The sequence below is a fragment of the Sorex fumeus genome, unplaced genomic scaffold, assembly GCF_029834395.1.
Source record: "Sorex fumeus unplaced genomic scaffold, SorFum_2.1 ptg000042l, whole genome shotgun sequence".
NCBI lineage: Eukaryota > Metazoa > Chordata > Mammalia > Eulipotyphla > Soricidae > Sorex > Sorex fumeus.
The window spans coordinates 5291295-5314960 of NW_026606099.1; the positions used below are offsets into that span (position 1 = coordinate 5291295).

A 23666-nucleotide genomic window follows, 5' to 3' on the forward strand; every position below is an offset into this window, starting at 1 on the left:
GTGGTGTCAGCAATTCAACTTGGGTCAGGTGTGTGCAAGGCAAACACCCTTCTCTCTGTACTATTTCTAGTCCCCCTTCCCAACCCACCCTCTGTGGGGGATTGTTTTAGGAAGATCTGGGGAAGGTAGCACCTGAGCTCATTTGTAGAAGTTCCTGAATGGGGTGGGAATTCTAAACGCTTCCAGTAGGTCTCCCAGATTCCTGGGACCAGGCCTTCAGTCTATTCTTTTCACTGTAGCCAGATGCTCTTGACGTGTCCATTAGATTATGTCATTTCAGGGAGCCAAGTCATAGTACAGCTGGTAAGGTACTTTCTTCGCAGGCTAGCCTTTGCTACAAAATGGATAGAATTTGAGGGATCACAGTCAGTGAAATAAATCCTAAGTAGAAAAATAAATAGCAAATGATTTCACTCAAGTGGAAAATAAAGTACCGAACAACCCCCTGGGTTGTGACTGAAGAGTAAAAGTTACCAGGAGAGGCTGAGCTTGGAAGCAAGGGTTGGAGGGTCTCTAAAGAACATTGGTGGTGGATTGTTGGTATTTTGAGTGCGGACATGGTATGGTAATGTTCACTTGAAGAGGTACTCCTATGTTTATATTCCTAAGACATACAGTGATGAAAATATCAGAGAAGAGAGTCTTTAGTTGGTATCTTTATCTTGGCCATGTCCATATTTTATTTTTGAGAAGATGACTCTTCTAATTATGGGTCATGCTCAACCTTAATAATTTTTTGGTATTATTTTTTTACATGTCAACCTTGTGTTTTATTAACTTTTTTTTATGGCTTTTTTTTTGGGTCATACACAGCAGTGCTCAGGGGTTACTCCTGGCTCTTCACTCAAGAATTACTCCTGGTGGTGCTCAGGGGACTATTTATGGGATGCTGTGGATCAAACCTGGGTCAACTATGTGCAAGGCAAGCACACTACCCGCTGAACTATCATTGCTACCCGTTTTTAAACGATTTTTCTAACTTGGCCTCCTAGTGTATTGAACATTCCAGATTTAGTTTTTCTCCCCCCTCCTTTTTTTTGGTTTTGGGGCCTCACCCAGCAGTGCTCAGGGGTTACTCCTGGCTCTGCATTCAGGAATCACTCCTGGAAGATTCAGGGGCCATATGGGATGTCAAGGGTAGAACTTGGGTCAGCTGTGTATAAAGCAAGAGTCTTACTTGCTATCCCATTCTCTCCAGCCCCTATGTGTGTGTGCATGTGACTTTCTCTTCCCTGGTGTTTTGGCGAGGTTGTTTTCGAAAGGTCCTTTCAACATCATCAACAACAGCCTCCTCAGCTTCCATCTTGGCTTTACCAGGAATAGCCACACAGCTTTTAAGGTTAGGAATTAAGACTTTAAAAAAGATTAGGACTATTTTCCTCCAAAAAGGAGGAATGTCCTCTTCCATGTTAGTTTTGTTTCCTCATCTTGGAGGCCCCAAAAGCTGTTGCCAGGAGAGCTGTGACTAACCCCAAAACTAGCTTTAAGTTTCACAAGAAATATTCTTTATTTTGGCATCCTTGAAGGCTTTGTTTGTTTGTTTGCTTAGAGTTGAGGGAATATTTTCTTTGACTAGGTAAAACTTTGATTTGAAAATAACAAACAAGACAAAACAAGACATATATAGCATCAAAGAATTTCACTGCTTAAAAAACACTATATCCAGTATGGCACATTCTCAGTCTGTCTTCAGAGCCTTCTTTGCCTCAAGGAGATAAAGATGTTGGCATAGCAGGAGAAGATTCTGTCAGACACTGCTTGCTTGCTAGAGAGCGTTTGAGAAGACAGCTAGAAAGTCAGAATACTTTGTCACCAGAGTAGGTTTAGCCATCAAACACCCCAAGGTTCTAAGAACCTATGAAAACGCATGAAGCCTTTTATTTGTTATTTGGATTTGGGGCCATACTTGCAATGCTCAGGGATCACTCCTGAGTGTGCACGGGGAACCATATGGGATACCAGGGATTGAACCACATGCAAGGCAAGCACTCTGTCCGCTGTTCTATCTCTCCAGCCTGCAGAAACCCTTTTAAAGAGGTTATTCTTGAACTGGAGAGAGACAGTACAGTGTGTGGGGCACTTGCCGGCAGGCAGCCAACTTGGGTTTGATTCCCAATACCTTAACACTGCCAGGAGCGATCCTTAAGCACAGTGTCAAGAGTAAGCCCTTAGCACACCTGGGTATGGCCCCAAAATCATAATTAAAAGGTTACTGTTGGGGGTACAGTGCCACCCACCCGGTACAGTGTCAGCCTGTACCTGAGGGGCGAGTACATCAGCAGCCTGATGGTGTATTCAGGCTTCCTGATACCCCAAAATTGTTGCTGTGCCTCTGGCCGGACCACAACTTGGGACCCAGTTTCCTGATAAATTAAAGGACCAAAAGTTAGGTATGTGGGAATCACACCCACAAACCATCTCCAGCTTAGCTATACAAACTCATCTGTTGGCCTTGCTTCAGAGACCCATAAATAAATCTCAAAAGAGATCAGAATCAAGCCATTTAAGCACATTAGTAGCCAAGATCCAGAGGCTCACAAATGAATCTCAGAGGAGAGCAGCATGCCACAGAGATGTCTCTCCACCCTGCGCCAGGCTGATTTCACTGGGGCACCTCGGAGCGGGGGAAGGTGTATCCCTCTGGCCTGCCCCAAATGAATCCCAGTAGCTGAAAACCTCAAGAACCTAATCACTGCCACACTCACGGCCAACCTTCACAGGCTTGTCCCGAGCCCCCCTCTGAAAAACCCAGGTTTGCGGGACCAGTGACTGAAATCTCCGGGCTTCACTGAGTTGGGGGATGGGGTGACTTCCCCACATCTCCCTGCCCTTCCAGTTTCCTGGCAAGTCACGCCCAAGAAGTGCCTCTTGGTGCCATTTAAGTGCACTAACAGCCATGATTCAGAGACTCAAATGAATCTCAGAGGAGAGCAGCACACTGCAAAGATGCCTTCAGACCCCAAATACTTAAAAATTTTAGAATTCTAACAGAGGCAGGGTGGGATGGAGGATGGGGGGTGGGAGGGATACTGGGACCTGTGGTGGTGGAAAATGGGCACTGGTGGAGGGATGGGTGTTTGATCATTGTACAGTTGAAACCCAAGCACAAACATTTGTAAATCTACAACTGTACCTCATGGTGTTTCACTAAAAAAGAATTAAAAAAAAAAGTAAATGATGGAGAATGGGCACCGGTGGAGGGATGGGTACTAGATCACTGTATAACTGAAACCCAAGCACAAAAATTTGTAAGTCTACAACTGTACCTCATGGTGTTTCACTAATAAAAATTTTTTAAAAAATTTTAGAATTCCAGGAGTGTGCGGCCACTTTCTCAGTCACGTGACTCCTCATTCTACTCATGGGAAGCACTGTAGCACTGGCCTCCAGTTGTTCATTGATTTGCTCAAGCGGGCACCAATAACAAGCAATACAAAATAAATTATTTAGCAGCTGCCTAAGAGGCAAGCTGGGGTTGTGGTGGAAAGATTCAAGGTAATGGTGGTGGGAAAGTGCAATGGTGATGGGATTGGTGTTGAAATATTGAATGTAAACAGTTACATTCAGTAACTGTGAAAACAACAACTATGAAAAATTAAAAATTTTTTAAAAAATTTAAAAAGTAGTGCTCGCTTGGCAGCACATATACTAAAATTGGAACGATACAGAGAAGATTAGCATGGCCCCTGCACATGGATGACATGCAAATTCGTGAAGCGTTCCATATTTTTATATATTAGGTAGAATTCATCTGCCTCACAGGCAGTGGGAGGGGTGGTGGTGGGGGGAGGTATATTTGGGTTCTTGGTGGTGAAAAATAAGTACTGTTGAAGGGAAATGTGTTTGATCATTGCATAACTGAGACTTAAACCTGAAAGCTTTGTAACTTTTCCCACAGTGATTCAATAAATAAATATTTAAAAATAATTTAAAAGTAATGCAGAATTCATGCCTGCTTCAATCAACTTAATCAGTGGCTGAATAAATAGCAGTACTCCTACATTAAAAAACAAAAAAAGAAAGGTTACTGTTGGGACCAGAGAAATAGTGCCAGGGCTGACCCTGATTCAAACCCTAGCCCTGCATATGGTCCCCTGAACATACCCCAAGTCCAACCCCCAAATATTACTGCATTAAAAAATAAAAATTTTTAAAATGTGGTTTTATGTTTATTAAACTTAATATTTTTATTTCATTCTCAAATTTAATATTCAAAATATTACTGCATTTACAAAACTGACTGGATTTGGTAAGTGCTGAGAAGTTATATATAGCTAACTATGCATTCAATGCTTTTAGTCAATTAATTTCTGACGCAGTTTGTAAAAATCCTTTCAAGTCTGGTGAGATAGTACAGTGGGTAAGGCACTTTCACATGGCACATCTGGAGTCACTCCCTGGCACTCCATATGGAGTGACCCCTGACAACAGAGCCAGGGATCACTAACCCTATCCCCGTCAAAAAAATTACTTTCGAATCTCGTCAAGGTATACATTTAGTATGAAGCATTTTAGAAACTGTGATATAAATGGCGGAGGCAAAAAGGGGAAAGCTTACATCCTGACAGGCTAGAAATGGCCCTTCACCGTCCTCGCTATCCCGCGTGACCAGTGTCGAAGTCTCACTCCTTTGTCACCTTACTGGGTTCCTGAGGGAGGAGAGGTCAGACTGGGGCACAGGAATCAGACTTGACTCCTGACATCATCCTGAGCCAGCTGTTAACATTCCACACCCACTCTTCCTTCCAGAATCTTAAGATCAAGCACTGCTGGGTGCTGCTCCTAAAAAAACACAGGTTATCTGGGGTCAAGATCATTCTCTAGTTAATGTTTTTAACCTTTTGGGGGAGGAGGTGGGAGACCTCCCAAGCGGAGCTTGGCCCTGTGGCCAATCCCAGTGATTCTCAGCAAATTGAGCTGGATTATTAAAGGCAAGGATTGGAGCGTGAGGTGTGTTCCTCGGGCCCTTTGGGAACTGCTGGGGCTGTGGGAGCAGTGTGTGGAGATCACCAAGACCACACCCAGCAATGCTGTGTTCTGAGGATACGTATGCTACGGATCAAGCCACGCACCCTCGCCCTCTATACTCTGACTACCTAGCCCTACTAGTTAACACGCTTTTTATTTTATTTTATTTTTTGGTGGTACCAGGGATGGAATCCACTGATGAACACTTTCAAGGCAGGTGCTGACCTGCTGAGCCCCATCCGTCTAGATAATGTTTTCTTATTCCTGGTTCCTAGCCAGCACTGTTAGAGGGAGCAGACTCACTCGAGGAGGGGGAATGTGGACACTGAGGGGAAGATGAGGTAGATGGCCATGGATGCAGAAATGTGAGGCTTGAACCGGTTTTTGTTGGTTGAATGGACTTTCAAAGTATTGTCTTAATTGAATTCACAGCCACCAGAGATGGCCTCCAGATATAGAACGTCTAGATTTGGTGTCTCACTTTTGCATTTCTTCCATCTTTGATCTCTCCTCAGACACTGCCACTGCCACCCACTGAGTGACGTGTACCTCTGACTGGCACTCTGTGTCTCTAAATGGTCATGCTAATGTGCCCATGCTAATCACTGTATTAGTTCTTCCTGACCTCAGCCATGGTCCCAACTTGTAGGCTACCAAGGTCAGAGACAATATTTGGGGGACATTGATTGGTGTCCATTTCAGTGTCCAAGTGGTCTCAGCCCTTGTTCCAGAAGAGTGGATGTTGGATAACATTGGGTTGTCATTGCTCCTCCCGCCAGGAGCTTACGTTTTTGAGTTACTCCCACAACAGTGCTCCCGAGACACACCCAATTCCATCAGGCACTAATAGTCCTATACTGCTTTTCTCTTTATGTCACTTGCATGGTTGAGCAATGTCCTTTTTGTATAGACACAGGAAGACAGTTCATGCTGTGATTTGTAACAGTCAGTTTGTTTATTGACTCCAAAATAATAGTTACTCCTGGGCATCCATATCTATTTGACTTAAGTAAGCCACAGTGGTCCTTAGTTCCTAGGACTCCAAAAATAGGGTTGACAAAGGCACTGGGTGGACCCCGGGCAAGCTTTAAGCTACCTTGGCATTGAAAAGGGACAAGCTAAGCACTATAAGTATAATAAGTTAAGAGCGTGTTCATGAAACCAAACTCTGTCATGACCCAAAGAGAAGTAACTGAACAAGAACCCTTCTGGGATTAGGAAAGAGGGCTTTAGTCTGAGATATATAGCAAGATATCCCCAGGAAGAGCCAAACTTTAAGCTTAATATATCTCTGTGTTTATACAAAATGACTAGAAATGTTATAAGAAGTAAATTTACTATGATTGTTTAAATGGATTTCTAGCCGAGGAAAGGAGGAAGCAATACACCCAGGATGGAACCCCGCCCTTGAGTGGATCTCCTAGTAATCTGGAGTGCTGAACCTTCAGATGAGATTTTGTCCTTGAGTTAATCTCCTAGAATTTCCCCTGAAGGAGTGGCTTTGCCTCTGGTGTTAGGACAATGTTCAGCCCCACCTATGTGTACCCCCACCCTTCACGATTTCTATATAACTGCTGTAAGGGGAAAGACGGGACTATGATAAAGGTAAGTACTAGAAGTTGAGGACTTTGAGGTCTACGAGGAGACTAGGATGGTGGAACCCTGATGACTGGGACTGCGACCAAAATGACGACTACAATTGTGCTGTAAGGGGAGAGATCAGACTGTGGTGGGGAGAAGAGCGAGATAAACTGACTGCCGGCCAGCCTGTGTCCCTGATTCTCTGTTCACCCAGTCCTTCGTCTGTCCATCGCCGTGGGCCAACCAGGGGAACAGTTCTCAGCCACTGAATGCTTGGGTCCCAGTGCCACCGCGCCTTTCTTCTGAAACTCACAGGTGAGTAAGTATAGGTTTCAGCAGTGAGACAGGAAAAGTTAAAAACAAACACTTCTTGGGGCTGGAGCAATAGCACAGTGGGTAGAGCGTTTGCCTTGCACGCAGCCGACCTAGGTTCAATTCCCAGCATCCCATATGGTCCCCCGAGCACCACCAGGAGTAATTCCTGAGTGCATGAACCAGGAGTAACTCCTGTGCATCACCGGGTGTGACCCAAAAAGAAAAAAAAAACCCACTTCTTGGGACTGGAGAGGTGGTAGAGCAAGTAAGGCTCTTGCCTTACATACGACTGACTCAGGTACAATCTCCGGCGCCCCAGATGGTTTCCTAAATTCTGCTAGAAATGATCTCTCAGGGCAGAATCAGGAGTAATCCTTAAGCACTACCTGGTGTGCCCCAAAACAGATATACATAAACACTCGCAGTTTATTAAAAATGTACAGTTTGGGAGGGGACTGATGGAGAAAGTTTTTGAACGACTTCACAATGCCCATTGTCTGTTTATAGACACCTGCTGACATCTGCACTGAGGACAGGTTCCAGGTGAGATTCAGAAACCCTGAAGCTTGTGAGTCACTGGATAAGAGATAGAGGTGGGAACTAGAGAGTATCTTGATTCTTTTCGGGAAGGGGACAGGAGACTCAGCTGACAGTGCTCAGGGATTACTCCTGACTCTGCGCTCAGGTATCACTCCCGTTGAGGCTTGGGGGACCATATGGGGTGCCGAAGATGGAGTCTGGGTTGGCTGTAGGCCTGGAAAGTGCCCTGCTTGCTGTACTATTGCTCCAGCCCATGGGCAGTGTCTTGATTCTTGAGACCTTCTTCCAGTTCCAGGGAAGAACTCACTTGACTTCTTGCGAGTAAGCTCGGCTGATTTACCTAGGGGTTCCTGGCTTTCTTCTCTTCGGGTTGCTGTGGTGCTGTAATAGTTAATAGAGTTACAGGTGAGGGTGCAGTGGAGACAAAACTCCAGGTTGTGAATGCCCACCCAGTCCCAAGGAACTTCCTTAGTTATGGGTGGGAGTTCGGTCCAGGGCTGGGGGCAGAACTGACCTGGACACATAACTGCATATTCCTGGCAAATCCCGGGGCGGCGGGGAGGTGGGGGGTTGCTTCTGCCTTATGAATCTTTCATCTTACTGCACATAATATTTCCTTTTCTCTGCTCCTTCCTATTCATCCATGTTTTTCCCTCTGCACCTCCACCAAGAGTGTGTCTCCAGAGGAGCAAACACACACACACACACACACACACACACACACACACACACACACTCACTCACTCATTCACACTCAGAAAGAAGCATCATCCCCATAACCAGGAAGCACAGGAGAATTTGACCACAGGACCCTCTGTATTACCTGGTCAGAAGTGAGTTAACCATGAAAGAGGTGGAGTTCCTGTATTGCAAACCATAGGGCTGGAGTGATAGCACAGTGGGTAGGGCATTTGCCTTGCACGTAGTCAACATGGCTGACCCGAGTTCGATTCCTCCACCCCTCTCAGAGAGCCCGGCAAGCTACCAAGAGTATCCTGCCTGCACGGCAAAGCCTGGCAAGCTCCCGGTGATGTATTTGATATGCCAAACACAGTAACAAGTGTCACAATGGAGACATTACTGGGCCCTCTCCAGCAAATCAATGAAGAACGGGAGGACAGTGACAGTGACAGTGACAGAAAAGGAAAAGCAGAGAGAGAGCAAGAAGGAAGGTACTTCCCCCTAGAAGGAGGCTGGGGGTGGGAGGTTGGGGTGTTGGGGGATGGTGGGAGGGAAAACAGGGACATTGGTGGTGGGAAACGTACACTGGTGGAGGGGTGGGTGCTGGATCATTGTATGACTGAAACCCAATTATGAACAGCTTTGTAATGGTCTATCTCATGGATATTCAATTAAAAATTTTTTTAAAAAAGTAATGTGGAGTTCATGCCCAATTCAGTCAGCTTAATCATTGACTGAATAAATAGCAGTACTCCTACATTTAAAAAAAAAAAAAGGAGAAATAGGTGGAGTCATCCTGGGATGTGCATGGAGAAGAGAGAAGCCAGACTTTGTTTCTACACACCAGCAGTGAGATAAGCTGAATAAATATGTAGACTTAGAAAATGGAAAAGAAAATTGTATTCACCTAATTCCCCTAGAAAGGGGAAGCTGTCTTTGCTGGGAAAAATATTTTGATAAGCTTTTAAGCCTGAAGCAGAGATCCCAGTGGAGGTCTGGGTGTGGGTGGAACAGCTCTGTGCAAGATGTGAAGGAGTTTTTGAATTTTGCTATAACATACCAAAGACGGGAAGAAAGGCTGCAGTTTGGTGCTATTCACTGCAATTCCTTTCCTGCACACTGATTTTTCAGAATGTTCACAATGTCATGAAGTGCTTGGGTCAGGTGAAGGGTTGACACTTGATACTGTGTGCGGGCAGGTTGCGGTGTGTGGGAGGAGTGGAGGGGCAGGGCCTCAGATCCACATTTGGTGAGCTGAGGCCAGGCCCTGGCAAGGATGCAGAGGGAAAGGAGGAACTGGAGAGAAACTGTTATGCTTTGTTTTGTTTGGGGGCACACCAAGTGTTGCTAAGGGTCTGCTCCCAGCACAGTGCATGGGGGTTGCTCCCAGCAGGGCTTTGGGACCATGCAGCTCTTGGGGACCAAACCTGGGTGTCCACATGCAAAGTATGTGCTCATCCCATTGAGCTCTTTGCTCCCTCGTCCTGTGTCTTTAACTTGTCCAGCCTGGGAGACAGCTGGGGAGGAAAGACCTTGGAAGTTCTTTGAGAGAACTGGAAGGGGGCTGGTATGGAACCCAAGCTGAGAGGAAATGAGTAGATGAAACAGATGAGCTTCTATGTGACAGGTGCAGTGTGGTTGGTGTTAGTATTCAAGAGGAGTACTCTGGCTCTTGCCTTGGTGGGTGTAGGATAACACAGTTTTGTCCTTCCTCAAGTAGCTTAGGTTTACCGGGTCACACCCATCCCAGGACACTGAACTTGTATTGTAAGCAATGTCCTTTCTGTATGGACACAGGAAGACAGTTAATATTATGCTCTGTAACTTGGGAGTTGATTGACTCCAAATAATATTTACTCCTGGGCATCTGCTTTCTTGACTCAGTTGCCCTTAGTTCCTAGCACCCCAAAAGCAGGGTCCCGACGAGGGACTGAATGAACCCAGGGCAATCTGTGAGCTACCCTGGCATCGAAATGGGCCAGGCCAAAGCACCACGATACTCAACTATAAGTTGAAGGCATGGTCATAGACAAATGCTGTCATGATCCAAAAGTAAGTAAGACGAGACTAGGACCCTGCTGGGGCTAGGAAGACTAACCTGACCTGAGGACTGCAGAATGTATAGTGAGATATTTATATGTCTTACTGTGTTCACACAGAATGACATTGCTAGAAATATTAGAAGTAGATTTACTACAACTATTCAAGTAGATTACTAGCTGAGGAAAGAACACACCCTTGTTCGGATCCCACCCTTGAGCAGATCTCCTAGTAATCTGGAGTAATCTCTTTAGATGAGATTTTATCCTTGAGTTAATCTCCTGGAGGAGTGGTCTTACCTCTCATTGTTGATTTGTCGATGTTCAACCCACCTTTGTGTCACTGCCTTATGTGATTGCTATATACACTAAGACTGTAAGCTCGGAGAGCAGAGTCAGAAGTGAGAGAGCTCAGGCTCCAGAGATCCAGTGTCAGAGCCAGGAGGAGAAGGGGTTCTAGATTGGGGCCCAGGAGAGGAGGAGGCAGAGGAGAGACAGGAATGAAGAGGATTTGAATAAACTACAATTGATACCGACCAGCCTGGCCCTCATTCCTTCCTTTGTCTACCCTTGGCCAACAGCCGTCCCGATCCAGGCCACACACAGTGGCTCAAGAGCACCGAACACGGTCAGTGAGAGAGAGCCGTCCAGAGAGCCCGCGAACACACAACCTTCCGCGTGCATAAGATTTTACAGCGGGTAGGTCTCTAGTTACTAAATCCAGACTAGTCACCCAACCTGGCACCTTACCAGGCTTTGAGCCACATCAAGCTTTTGTGGTAGCAGGAATGCATGTCCAGAGTCAACAGCTGGGGGATCTCCGGGTGCCCCCCCAGCTGCTCCCAGTGCAATGTGGTAGGGATCTTTTCTTCTATCAGATAACTGGAGGAGGCCACATCAGTCTTCCATACTGTCTTCACAGAGTCTCCCTGTTTGCTAAGGAATCGGGGCAAAAGTGTAAAAAGAGACAACAGAGACAAGCAGTAAACTCTCTAGGACCACAGGACCCAAGACACTGCCTTGTCCTCTTCCCTTTCCTCATGGCTGTCACTGCCTCATCACCACCTCTTCAATCTACCTCTTACCTCTTTGCAGCCTCTTCACCTAAGAAGCTGTTGCAAGAGGCTGAAGCCTGGAACCAAGCCTGCTGTGGTAGGTGAAGATGTGGGTTTGGGCGACTGTTCCTCAGAGGCTCATAAAATCTCTTTGGGTACGTGTGGAAGTGCTTGGGGACTCTTTCCTCAGGATACTGTGCCTGGATGTGGGCCTGAGCACAGTCCTGAAGGCTACATAGTACCAACAGAACAGTACTACACTGCTTAGGCACTGTGGTGCTCGGTAGTCATCATGGCTGTACCCCACGGTGCTGGGAGTGTGCTTTGAAGGATGTGTGTGTGCGTGCTGGGAATTGAATGCTAAGTCTCAGCCATGGGAGGCAGGTGCTCGATTGCTGAGCCACTTCCCAGGACCCTGTATCTTGTTGTGTGTCTGTTTGTTTTGGGCCACAGCCAGCAGTGCTCAGGGCTTATTCCAGGCTCTGTGTTCAGAGATGACTCCTGGTAGTGCTCTGGAGACAATATACAGTGTCGGGGATCAAAGTGGGTCTACCATGTGCAAGGCCAGCACCCGACTCTCTTTACTCGCTCCATTCCCTAGCACTCTTTCTAACTGACAGTGAAAGGGTCAGACTTGATTCTGTGAGGAACCAAGTTTATATGGATGGCTCAAGTCCAGCAGGCACCAGAGCAGTACTCAGGTGGGAATCGTTGTAAGCTCACAGATGTGGGTCCTCAGAATCTTCCAGTCACATAGGTTGAAACTTATTAGACCAGACTGTCTCCTAAAGTGCCTACTCCCCTCATCTGAGCCAAGGCGAGAGGTGAGCAGCTGAGAACACAGACAACTTGAACAATGAACAGGGCATTGCACCAAGGCTAGGACCAGGGTACATACTCTGTCCCCCTTACTGATCATCAGTTTCTCCAGCCTGGCCACCTCTTCTCCCTACCTCCCCACCCATGCAGCTCCACCTACCCCCACCCCACACACACACAACCACCACCACCACCACCACACTGCCCTCCTAAACCTACCAGGCCTTCTGCAGGGACTCACTCTCCGGAGAGTTGGATGTAAAGGATTGCTTGAGGGAAGCATTGCTGGATTGGGTGCGCCGGAGTAAGGATGGAAATGACTTGTTTTTTCTTAGTTTTGGGGATGTAATCCTGGGCAGCTGCAGGGGAATGTTACGTTCCAGCCGGAGCTAGAGAGAAAAAAACAGCAGGGCCACATCAGAGAGAGGAGATGGGAGTCAAGGCTGAGCTGAGGTCAGAGAACTCCAGCCGGACACCCCGAGCCCCCAGGGTCTCAGATTTTTCATAGACATCCCCGACTTACTTGCAGACTAGTTCCTGCTTTGTCCTTTGTTGTGGAGAAGTTGGACAATGGGTAAAACTACAGCATTGATGACATGGGTCAGGCTGTACTTGGACCGCTCTGGGTCACCATTCATCATCCCCAGGCCTGCGTTAGGCAAGGGTCTGTGGGGACCACAGCCATTTGAAGAACTGTCCTACGCCTCTTTTCCTTCTCAAACTCAAAGCCAGTTTAGCCAGTGAAGACACCCACAGGAGGTGCTCAGGACAGGCGTAAGTAGAAGGAAGCAGCCTTGGGAGAGATCTCCATTGCCAAGGCCCTTCCAGCTGCCTCTGCTGTCACTCACAGTGAGTGCTGAGCGCCCCGTTTCCACCAGACTCAGTGCACTGCTGCTCATGTCTTGGTCATCACCTCTTGGTCTGATTCCAGGGGAGATCCCCAGCAGCAAAGGGACATTGGAGAGGAAACTAGGCTGCCCTCAGTGAAATGCATCAGACCCCGGTGAACAGGACTCAGGATGACCTTGGACTCTCAAAAGCGACACCAACGCCTAGAATGCCATGAGCAGAGACTTCCAGCTCTGAAGGAGAATAAATTCAAACCTAGACTTCCCTATTTTGGACAAGCAGGGTCTCGGTGAATTCTTGCCAGGTACCCCTTTGGTGAGGAAGTGATAGAAGACATTCCCTAGAACAATTCCCTTGAACCTAGACAGCAGGGGAACTTCCCTGAGGGCACAAAAGAGCCCCCAGCCCTGGACTGAGGAGCACAGCTGTGCACCAAACCTGGAGAAAAACAGCTGGTGAGGACAGGGCTGACACCATGGAAGAGAGGAAGAACCTCAGCCCTCAGCCAAAGTGGAAACCAATATCTCTGTCTCTGTTTCTGTCTCTCTCTTTCTCTCTCTCTGTCTCTCGCTCTTGCTCTCTTCTCTCTCTCTCTCTCTCTCTCTTTCTTTTTAAGTTTTTGTTTTGTTTTTTGCCTTTTGGGTCACACCCAGTGGTGCTCAGGGGTCACTCCTGGCTCTGCACTCAGGAATTACTCCTGGCGGTGCTTGGGGGACCTACATGGAATGCCAAGGATCGAACCCGGGTCAGCTGCGTGCAAGGCAAATGCCCTACTCGCCTACCCGCTCTGCTATCGCTCTGGTCCCTTGCTCTCTTCTCTCTACATGCACTTTCTCACTGAGCCATATCGCTGACCCAAAGGTTCTGTTTCTTGTTGTCTCCATTAAGGACATAGTAAAGCTGCCCTTCCCCTGGGGTCTCCAACTCAGCCCTCTTCCCAGTTCAGAGGCTGGACTTTCTTCCTTCCATCCCATCTACTTTCTCACCCCAGTCACCCCCACAGGCTCCCTCCACCACCCCCCCGTCCTGTCTGTGTGGGTCCCCAAGAAGGTGGCTGAGCAGGAAACCCACCTTGGGGAACAACGTCATCATGTTGCTCAGACACTCTTGGTACTTCTCCTCTACAGCCTTCTGCCTGTCTGTCCAGGCCTGCATTTTAAGATTCTGCAGGCTGTTGATGTTCTCCAGGAAGATGGAGAGGTTCTGGGCCTGGCAGGGAGTTCTGGTTTTTTGCATGTCTTGTATGTGGTTGATCATCTCTTGCCTGGGAAGAGACAGAAGGGCTTTAGTGGATGAAGGGGACTGCTACTCCCCCAAGTCTGTTAACCAAAAATGACTCGGGCCAGAGAGATAGTGCACAGTGGCTAAGGCCTTATATGCCTTGTAGGCAGCCAACCTGGGTTTGAAACCCTGCTCCAGATTTGGTCCCTTGAGCACAACCAGGAGTAATCCCTGAGCACAGAGCCAGGAATTGGCACTGAATACATCCAGGTGTGGCACAAAAAAATCAAAACCGAGGTAGCTCCATAATTCCTGGAAACAAGAGGAGAAAGGGAGGTGAATGTAACTGGGACAAACAGGTGGGAAGCGGGGGGGGGTGGGTACCTGGTAAGGAGCCCCAGGGTTGGGCTCGCAACAGGAAGAACCTGGGCCCGGTTGTTCTCCCTGGTGTCCGGGGCTAGTCCCACCCTTGGTTTTGGCTTTGCCCACACCCAGCGGTGGGTCCAGGTGCCGGTGAGTCCCAGGGCGGACATACCGGAGACTCTGGATGCATCTGTAGCGGATGTACTTGAGGCACAGATACTGCAGCCTGAGCAGGCTCAGCTCCATGGTGGTGGTGGTGAGTTCCAGAGCCTTGCTGCGCAGGGGGGCAGGCAGCCCCGAGTTGCCATTCCCCAGAAGGAGCCGCAGGTTCTTTCTCAGGGCCTTGGCAGCCATGTGGTACACCTTTGCCTTCAGAGGGGCTGGGGATATGTGCAAAGGGGACTGGGACCTCTTGTGGAGGGACAGTCCCAAGGCTGGAGAGGTGGCTGATTTCCTGGGCTTTGTGCAAACCTTGTGGGTCGCAGGTTTCTGATTAAATTCAGCTGAACTCACTGTCCTTTGGCTTCTGGGGGTGATGGGCTGAGCACAAGGGGGCCTGGGCAGGTGTGGCCTCCTGCGCTGCTGAAGAGATTGGGTCTGGCTCGGGGGAGCTGTGAGTGGTGCCTCTCCCTTTGAGAACTTCCCTTGACCGCTGATCACAATCAGCTTCCTCTTCACGTCTCCTTTTGGTTCCTTCCTTGGGCTCTTTTGCTCCTTCAGCCCCTGGACCACATTCTCCTCGGGAACCTCCTCCGGCGTCCCCTGCTGCAGACTCTCCTCGTGCTCCTGCTCCAGCAGGGTCCACGTTTTCTGCTGCTGCTGCCACAACTCCTCCTCCTGCAGCCACTGCTGCTTCGGCTTCTGCCAGCTGAGTTTCTCTTCCCAGTGCTCCATCCAAGTGCTCTGGTCCACTTCCTTCTCGAAGCTCTCTGGAGCTTGCTGCTCACTGAAACGAAGCTGATTTTGCAGATCTTCCTTCTCCGGGGATGCTTCCTGCAAGAAGCCCCTCTGGTTTGTGTCTCTGTGGTCTGGGCTTTTTCCTGAGGACAGCAACTTGGGCCCAAGAATTTGGGTGTCCTTGCTGCTGATCAAATCCACAATCTCTGGATTTGTGGTCATGGTGGGGAGTGACTGATATGATGAAGGTTGTGAATCCCAGTCCATGTCAATTTGGGCAAGTGACAAAAACAGTCGCTCCTCCTCTTCGTGTTCCTGTTTGGTTTCCGCCATGACTGATTTTTCCTCTGGGGGGGTCTTTTCTTCAGGGGAGTCTGAAGAGTCATCTGAGATCATGGCTGAGTCTTTTGCTTGACTTACAGCAACCTCCGCCTCTTTCAACTTGTACTCTAGACTATGGTTTATCAGGGATAGTTCATGGCACTTTTTCCCAAGAATTTCTACCTGCTTTAGTAGGGCATCTCTTTCCGTCTCAAGGGTTTGGAGAGACTTCTGGAACTTCAGCCTCTGGCTACTGACTTCTTGAACCATCTCTGTTTTCAGGCATCTGTATTTTGTCTCCAGGCTCTTGTTCTCCTCATGCTGTAGGATCAAGGCGTTGCTGAGGTCTTCCACCACAGAGGATATGTACCTTATGGCCCTGACCTCTCCTGTGCTGAACATGGCCGAGTCCAGGAGCTCCTGCAGCATGGACTTCACCTCAGACGCCCTGGTGCAGATGGTGTGTTTGTCCTGGAACATCTGCTGTGGACTCAGTGGCTGAGAGGAAGATGTTGATGTTTGTTGATCTCTTTCCTGCCATCCCTGCCAGAAGGTGTATTTGGGCACTAGAAGTGGAGACAAGATGTAGTCAGGGAGATCTCTGCTCTGCTCACAACTTGTCCAGAGCCCACCCACCAGGATCTGCTCCATAGCATCTATAGGCCAGAGGCCCTGGATGCTCTCAATAGAGTTCAGTTCAACTCAGCAAACTCCTGATCTTCGGAGACAGTTATTTTTCTGGTCTTGCTGCTTCGCAGACTCACTGTCTGTGTTTGGCTGACTACTGGAGTAGTGCAGAAACCTACTTAGCACTTAGACACCAGCATACCTAGAACCAGCTGGGAAGCTTTATTCCCCGTATCACCAGACTGTGTTTGTAGCTGTTTGCATCACATGTCTTGCAGCTATCAACATACTTACAAAAGAAAAATAAAAACAAAAACCAATAAATAGAGGTTGGGAAGACAGCTCAAAGAGCTGGAGTGTATTCCTCTCGTGACAGAGTCAGTCCCCAGCACGGCATCAACCTCCTTCTTAACCCCACCAAGTACAGCTGGCTGTGGCCTGGGTGCCCTTCACCACTCTTAACAATATCACATGCTGGGCCCAAGTACTAGTCATGCCTACACAGCAGGGCTGAGCATCTCTGGGGGTGCTCTTGGGCTCCTGAGCACTTCTGTGAGACTATAGAACTGCAGCACTGTCCTCCCGTTGTTCATCGATTTGCTCGAGTGGCCATCAGTAACATCTCACTACAAATTGTGAGACTAGTTGTTACTGTGTTTGGCATATCGCGTACATCATGGGTAACTTGCCAGGCTTTGCCGTGCGGGCGAGATACTCTCGGTAGCTTGTTGGGCTCTTAGAGAGGGGCAGAGGAATCGAACCCGGGTTGGCCATGTGCAAGGCAAACACCCTAGCTGCTGTGCTGTGAGACTACCCCTCAAAAAATCCTCAAAACTCAGTAACTTTTTATCTTTGAAGAGGTCATCAACTACTCTTGATATTTGATGAAAATAAGGGGACTTCTCCCTAGAAAATACATGCAAACATACATTGTGTATTCTGTGTTCAAACCCATTCATCAACTTAAGTGCCGTAGTACTGGGTCATAATTGTAGCTGTATCACTTAGGTATCATTCTATGCATATTGGACTGGTGTGGCATCCATTCATTTGTCCATTCAACCAATATCAGTAACAGAAAACAAATTGCCCATCTGGGAGGGGAGGGGGCTAGAAGAAATATGTCAATCAAAATGATATTGAAGTCAAGCTTGCTTCTAGATAATGTTAGTGAGACCATATGACCCAGGGTTCAGTGCTTGGATTCTGGAACCAGATAACTTGTAGTTGAATCCCACTCTTATCACTTGGTTTGAGTGTTTCCTAACTTCCTTTTCCCTGTTTCTGAAATAACAGAGAAAGTATCTCCATTAAGTAGTGTCCACTTAATAGACCTTAAATAGATCATGCATATTTAACATTAAGCACCATATGAGGTATTAGGTAAGTGCTCAAAAACTCATTCCTAAAAATAAACAATATATAAAATTTTAAGCATAAATTATGTTGTTGGAAGCCTAATCCTTGGAGTAGCCATAACCATGAAGGATCTGGAAGGACCTCAGGCTTACCCTCACCAAACTTTTTAGCTCTACAGCTGGGTTTGTGGTAAAAATCGTCTTTGAATCTAGCTACAACCTACGGTCTTTCTGATCCCATAGAGGCATGAGCCATCGCTCCAGAAAAAACTTTATCACCACCCTCTGGCCATCCCAGAAGGATATCTCAGAACTACTCAGGACTCAGTTGGAACTTAACATCCCAACCCGTGCCCTCTGCCCATCCATCTCAGATCAAGCTCTTGTCAGGAAGGAGAGTCAGAACACCCCCGTGGACCCTGCATGTACTTTTTCTCCAGAGGTGGCGTCCATCATACCCAGCCCCCCACCCCAACCTCACGTGCTCCGGGAACCTACTTTGTGCTCTTTTCCTTTCTCCTTCAATGAGAGTAGAGCAAAGGGAAATGAGAGACTCGATGCCTCCTTTGGTGGCAATGAGGGAAAGCGGTAACATTTTCTCTATCACTTCAATCCATTCATCCTGGGATTCCTCATCTTTCTCATTCTTCCTGTTTCTGATTTCATAGGTCAGACTGTCACCTGGAGAGGCAGGTAGGTGGTGTAGATGGAGAAGAATCTGTCCTCTGGAAAGCCCCAAGCCATCCTATAGGACAGGATTCATACCAGCAGCTGTGATAGAAGATTGGTTTCACCTCTTATGCTGTGTAGAGTTGAACAACTCACTGATTACCCCAATCCTCACTATCCTTGCCTGGTAAAGGCTTGGGTGAGGATTTTGTTTGTGTGGGAGGCCACACCCAGCTGTGCTGAGGGCCTTCTCCTGCTCTGTGCTCAGAGAGTACTGGTGGTGCTTGGCAGAACCCATCCAGTGCCGGATATCAAATCAGATTAGGGTTGGTTCCATGCTAGGCAAGTGCCTGGACCCTTGTACTATCTCTCTGGCCCCATCCTTTTTTTCTTTTCTCTTCTTTATTATTATTATTGTTATTATTTTCAGTCTCAGGGATCTAACAAGGGTCTCACAGATGCAAGGCGAGTGCATAACCACTGAGCTTCACCCCCCTGCCATGTTGGGTGAGAATGAAATGAAAACATGTGACAAGATTAACATGATTAACATCAGACCTTGTAAGGAAAAAAGATATGTATTAAATAATAACATTAAATAACATTGTTGATAGGGATATGTCTGCCTTTTTCTTTCTCTATCTCCTTGCCTCATGCATAGCTGGTCAATTACGTAAATCAACTGGTGTCAAAAGTTTCGCTCAGTTTTGGGGCCACGGCAGATCATCGAACCAAGAGTCCTGGGGGGGCGTGTGCAAGGGTGAGGCACACATTCTCACCCCCTTCCTCCATCATTTCAGCGCCTGCCACAGCACACAGCAGACCGAGGTCCTGTGACGGGATGACTCGGAGTTGGTCAGTGGTAGCGCCCAAGCCGTGCATAGCCAGTCTATACCCAGGAGCTTACAACTGACAGCTTTGTTGTTTGGTCGAGTGCCCATAACATGACCATCATTTGGTACTTTGAATACCACCTGTGGATTCCTTAAACAATAGTGTCACCAAAAACTGTTAGAACTGATTCATTCAGTAAAGTTGCAGGATGTAAAATCAACATTCAAAAACCAGATGCTGGCCAGAAAGCTCAGTGAGCTTTGCATGCAAGAGGCTTAGGCTTAATCCCTGGCTCCGCAGGGTCCCCAAGCACTAAGAGATGTGACCCCCAGATACAGAGCTAGGATTAGTCCAGACATCACTGTGTATGCCCCACCTCAAAAAACCAAAACCAAAACCAAAAACCCAAAACAGTTTTAGTGGGAATATAGTTCAGTGCTAGAGCACTGGCCTTGCGTGTGTGAGGTCCTGGGTTCAACCCCCAGCATGAAGGGAGTGGGGGAGAAAGAAAAAAAAAGTGTTGCATTTTCATATAGTAGCAATTAGCTATCTGAAAAAGGAGATAAAGAGGGCTGAAGATATAATATGGGGGCTAAAGCTTTCTCTGCATCCTCAGAATCACAGTTGAACCACAGAACTGGGAGTTGTCCCCAAGCACTGTTTAGTCCGCAAACCCTGCCTGCCCCAAAGAAATCAGTTCCACTTATCATAGCATAAAAAACAATTAAAAATACTTAGGAATGGGCCAGAGGAATAGTACAATGGGTAAAATGCTTGCCTTGCATGCAACTGACCCAAGTTCAATCCCTAGCATCCCTTAAGGTACCCCAAGCCCCACCAGGAGTAATTACTGAGCACAGAGCCAAAAGTAACTCCTGCATACATGGACTTGCTTTAGCTAGTATGGACGTGTTTGGGGATCACACCAGGTGGTACTCAGGGCTTACTCTTGGCTCTGTGCTCAGGGGTCACTCCTGGCAGAACTTAGGCGACCATATGTGGAGCCAGGGATAGAGCCAGGGTTGGCCAAGTGCCTTCCTTACCCACGGTACTGTCTCTTTGGCCTACTAGTGTAAAATTTAATTTTGTTTCTATCTTGCTAATAAATGAGATGTCATAATGGACCAGTGATGTAGACTTCATTATAGTAGTTAATATCAGGGTCATTAATGTGGGGAACAATTACATGTTTGTCCTCTGGGAATAAACATGGAGTGTTGTGATGTGAGTGGGAGAATGCATCACTGGAGAGGACCACAGTGTTTTTTGCTCCCCCTGTACCCAGCACCCCACACACCCTTCTTAGTGAAGACTGGTAGTAAAAAGAATCATGGTAGTGAGGAAGGCAGCACCCCTAGGACTCACCCCAGTCACCCAGCCAGTGGAGAATTTCATACAAGTGCTTCTCTTTTGTCTTAGCATCTGTGGACAAGGAGGTAATTTTTTCCAATAAGATGAATCTGTTTTTGCCTTTTTCCACCAGATGGTGAGATTCAGACTTTTCTCCTAAGTCATATCCTAATTCTTTCTGGAAGCGACTGATGACACTGTTGACATTGTCCAAGATGTTTGAGAGCTCCGAAGAAATATTCTGTATGGGAAGGAGCAGTTTGTAGTATTTAGGGGTGTGGGCTCTGAACACTATGTCCTGCAGTGTGATCTTAGACAAGCCAGACACGTCGTAGGGCCTCAGTTTTCTTATTTGTAAAGTGAGGATGATTAGGACTGGGGAGATGACTGAATGGGTTGGAGCACGTGCTTTCCATGCGCAAGCCCATCCATCCCCTGCGCTATATGGTCCCCACTCCTACTCCAATCTAAAACTGTTGGGTGTGGCCCCAAAACCAGAAAAAAAAGATGTGGGGATGATTATAATAGTACCAACGTCATAGGTTTGTTTTTAAAAAAGATCAATGAATTAGTAGTGGCTCTTATTACTGTCACTTTGGATATTAAGATCAGATTAGGAAGAGAGTGAATATTAAGTATATACCACGAGCATTTCTCCAGAAATTAAAAATTTGCTGGGTACTTCTGGGCACATCTCTTCACAAGGTAACAAGACTTGGAAAAAAGGAGGCCCCAAGAAACGCATAGGATTAAAGGTTTAGGTGGTTGGAGCTGGAGCAATAGCACAGCGGGTAGGGGGTTTGCCTTGCACGCGGCCAACTGGGATTCGATTCCCAGCATCCCATATGGTCACCTGAGCGCCGCCAGGAGTAATTCCTGAGTGCAGAGCCAGGAGTAACCCCTGTGCATCGCCAGGTGTGACCCAAAAAGCCAAAAAAAAAGAAGTTTAGGTGGTGGTGGTGGTTACTTTTGAAAAAATTTTTATTAAATCACTGTGAGATAAACAGTTACAAAGTTTTCCATGACTGGGTTTCAGTCATACAATGTTCCAATACCTATCTCTTTACCAGTATAGATTTATATATTTTCTACAGCCAATGTCCCCAGTTTTTCTCCTTCCACACCCCACCCCCAATCTGCCTCTATGATAGATACTTTTCTCTTTTCTTCTCTCTCTCTCTCTCTCTCTCTCTCTCATTTTAAAATGTGCTGAAATCAGATGTGCTGGATGATTCTAGCTTTTGATTATTTCCCTTGGAGCTTTAGGACTCCAATAGCTTGGGGTTTTCTTGTAGGTCACCAAGAATACATCCTGAATCCTGAGCACTAGCCCCTGAATCTCAGAGTCCTATGATGTTTCCAGTGGCTGCTCCTTCCCTGATCCAGCCCCACTCTGGAGGTGTGTGGAGGAGGTGGATATTAGCACTGATCTATCTGAAACCCAGTTTGAAGAGGATCTCAGGACTCCCAAGGGTTCAGATAGAATCTTGAACAAACCTAGATTGAGGGGCCAAGGAGACAACTCAATTGACAGAAGCATATGCTTTGCATGCAAGATGCCTGGGTTTGAACCCCAAGCACTTGTACCACATGTGGTCTCCCAAGTACTGCTTGGGGAGCTCCAAGAACAGAGCTGGGAATAGTCCCTGAGCATCACCAGTATGACAAAAACCAACCAGCCAACCTAAATTGAGTCCTAGCCCCCACTTCAGACCCTGGTTAGAAGGGTGACTTCCTCTCCACTGGATTTACCTCCCGAGCCCGAGTTAGCTGGGCAGTCTGAATCCTTGAGATGATGGCTTTCGCTGACTCGGGTGTCAGTAAGTGTGAGGAGTCATCTTTCTCCATTTTGGATCACTGTCAGTCACCAAGATGCCCGGTGTTTCTAGTACACAGTCCTAGAAACACACAGTATTGGCTGCTTCAGTGGTAGGGATCCTGGGTAGCTCCTGAGAATTCTCTGCCTAGCCACAGCTCCCAGCAGTAACTGCCAGATGTCAGGTTCTAACTGACCTCCTTTTCTCCAGTGACATCATCAATTTGAAGGATTTTTTCTCTTTTACTTTTTGGGTCACATCCGGCAATTCTCAGGGGTAACTCCTGGTTTTGCACTCGGCAATCACTCCTGGTGGGCTCAGGGGACCATATGGGATGCTGGGGATTGAACCCAGCTGGGCTGCTGTGGTATTGCTCTGGCCTGCTCTAGCTTGTTTTTGAGCTACACCCAGAAGTGCTGGGGTTGGGAGGGGTTCACTCCCAGCAGTGCTTGGGGACCACATGGTGGTGTCAGGGATCAAACCTAGGCTTCCTGCATGCAAAACATACATACCCTTTGAGCTATCTCACTGCCCCGAGATTTGTTTTTGTTTTTGGGCTACTCCCCCACCCACACTGAAAAAAAGAGAGGGAGAAAGGAAGAAATAGAAGTCACTGATAAAAAAAATTATTAGCAAAATATGTCTGATAAAGTACTTATTCTGAATAAACATTACATTTCAATAAGAAAAACAATCCAGCCTTTTTTTTTTTTGCTTTTTGGGTCACACCCGGCAATGCACAGGCGTCACTCCTGGCTCTGTGCTCAGGAATTACTCCTGGTGGTGCTCAGGGGACCCTTTGGGATGCTGGGAATTGAATCCAGGTCGGCCGCGTGCAAGGCAAACGCCCTACCCGCTGTGCTATCGCTCCAGCCCACAATCCAGCCTTTTAAATGGGGAGATATGGAACCAGAAAGAGAGTACAGGAAGTACACTTTTCTTATACACAACTGTGGTCGCTACGACAATGGTTCAAATCTCTGGCACCACATATGGTTCCCTGAGCACTGCTGGAGGTCACTCCTGAGCACAGAGCCAGAAATAGCCCCTGAGCACCTTCAGGTATGTCCACATCCACCAATACCAAAAAATGGACAAATTTGGGTGGAGTAATAGTGCAGCAGGAATGGCACACACCTTGCATGGACTGACTTGGTGTTCAATCAAAAGGGGTGAATTTGAATAGATACCTCGTGAAAGAAGATATGGAAATAACAAGCACATGACAATGTTTTTTTTGGCGGGGGACGTATCTGGCAGTGCCCACGGCTTACTCCTTGTTCTGTGCTCAGGGTTCATTCTTGGTGGGCTTGGGGAACATATAGGGGTATGGGGATCAAACCCAAATCAGCTGTGGGCAAG

General features: G+C 47.3%; 1 protein-coding gene and 1 non-coding gene across 2 annotated transcripts; one reads left to right on the top strand and one right to left on the bottom strand.

Moving 5' to 3' along the window:
* Window positions 1-3625: 3625 nt before the first annotated feature.
* LOC130029368 (U6 spliceosomal RNA) lies at window positions 3626-3731 on the top strand. The gene has a single exon (XR_008793321.1). It is a non-coding gene; the product is annotated as a U6 spliceosomal RNA (small nuclear RNA).
* A 7139-nt stretch (window positions 3732-10870) lies between these two features.
* On the bottom strand, window positions 10871-22335 carry FAM186B (family with sequence similarity 186 member B). The gene is made up of 7 exons (XM_056119989.1): window positions 22240-22335; window positions 20503-20728; window positions 18133-18315; window positions 14604-16215; window positions 13919-14111; window positions 12218-12387; window positions 10871-11060 (listed from the first exon to the last, which is right to left on the bottom strand). Exons 1-7 carry the CDS (start codon window positions 22333-22335, stop codon window positions 10871-10873), a joined length of 2670 nt encoding a protein of 889 aa, XP_055975964.1.
* Between the last annotated feature and the right edge of the window lie 1331 nt (window positions 22336-23666).

Excerpts from the sequence above, each read along its gene's own strand:
- FAM186B (XM_056119989.1), bottom strand. The coding sequence starts at position 22,335 with ATGGAGAAAGATGACTCCTCACACTTACTGACACCCGAGTCAGCGAAA. Across the intron at positions 18,316-20,502 it reads CCACTGGCTGGGTGACTGGG|GTGACAGTCTGACCTATGAA; the intron begins GTGAGTCCTAGG and ends CTGCCTCTCCAG. Across the intron at positions 11,061-12,217 it reads GAGTCCCTGCAGAAGGCCTG|CAAACAGGGAGACTCTGTGA; the intron begins GTAGGTTTAGGA and ends CCGATTCCTTAG.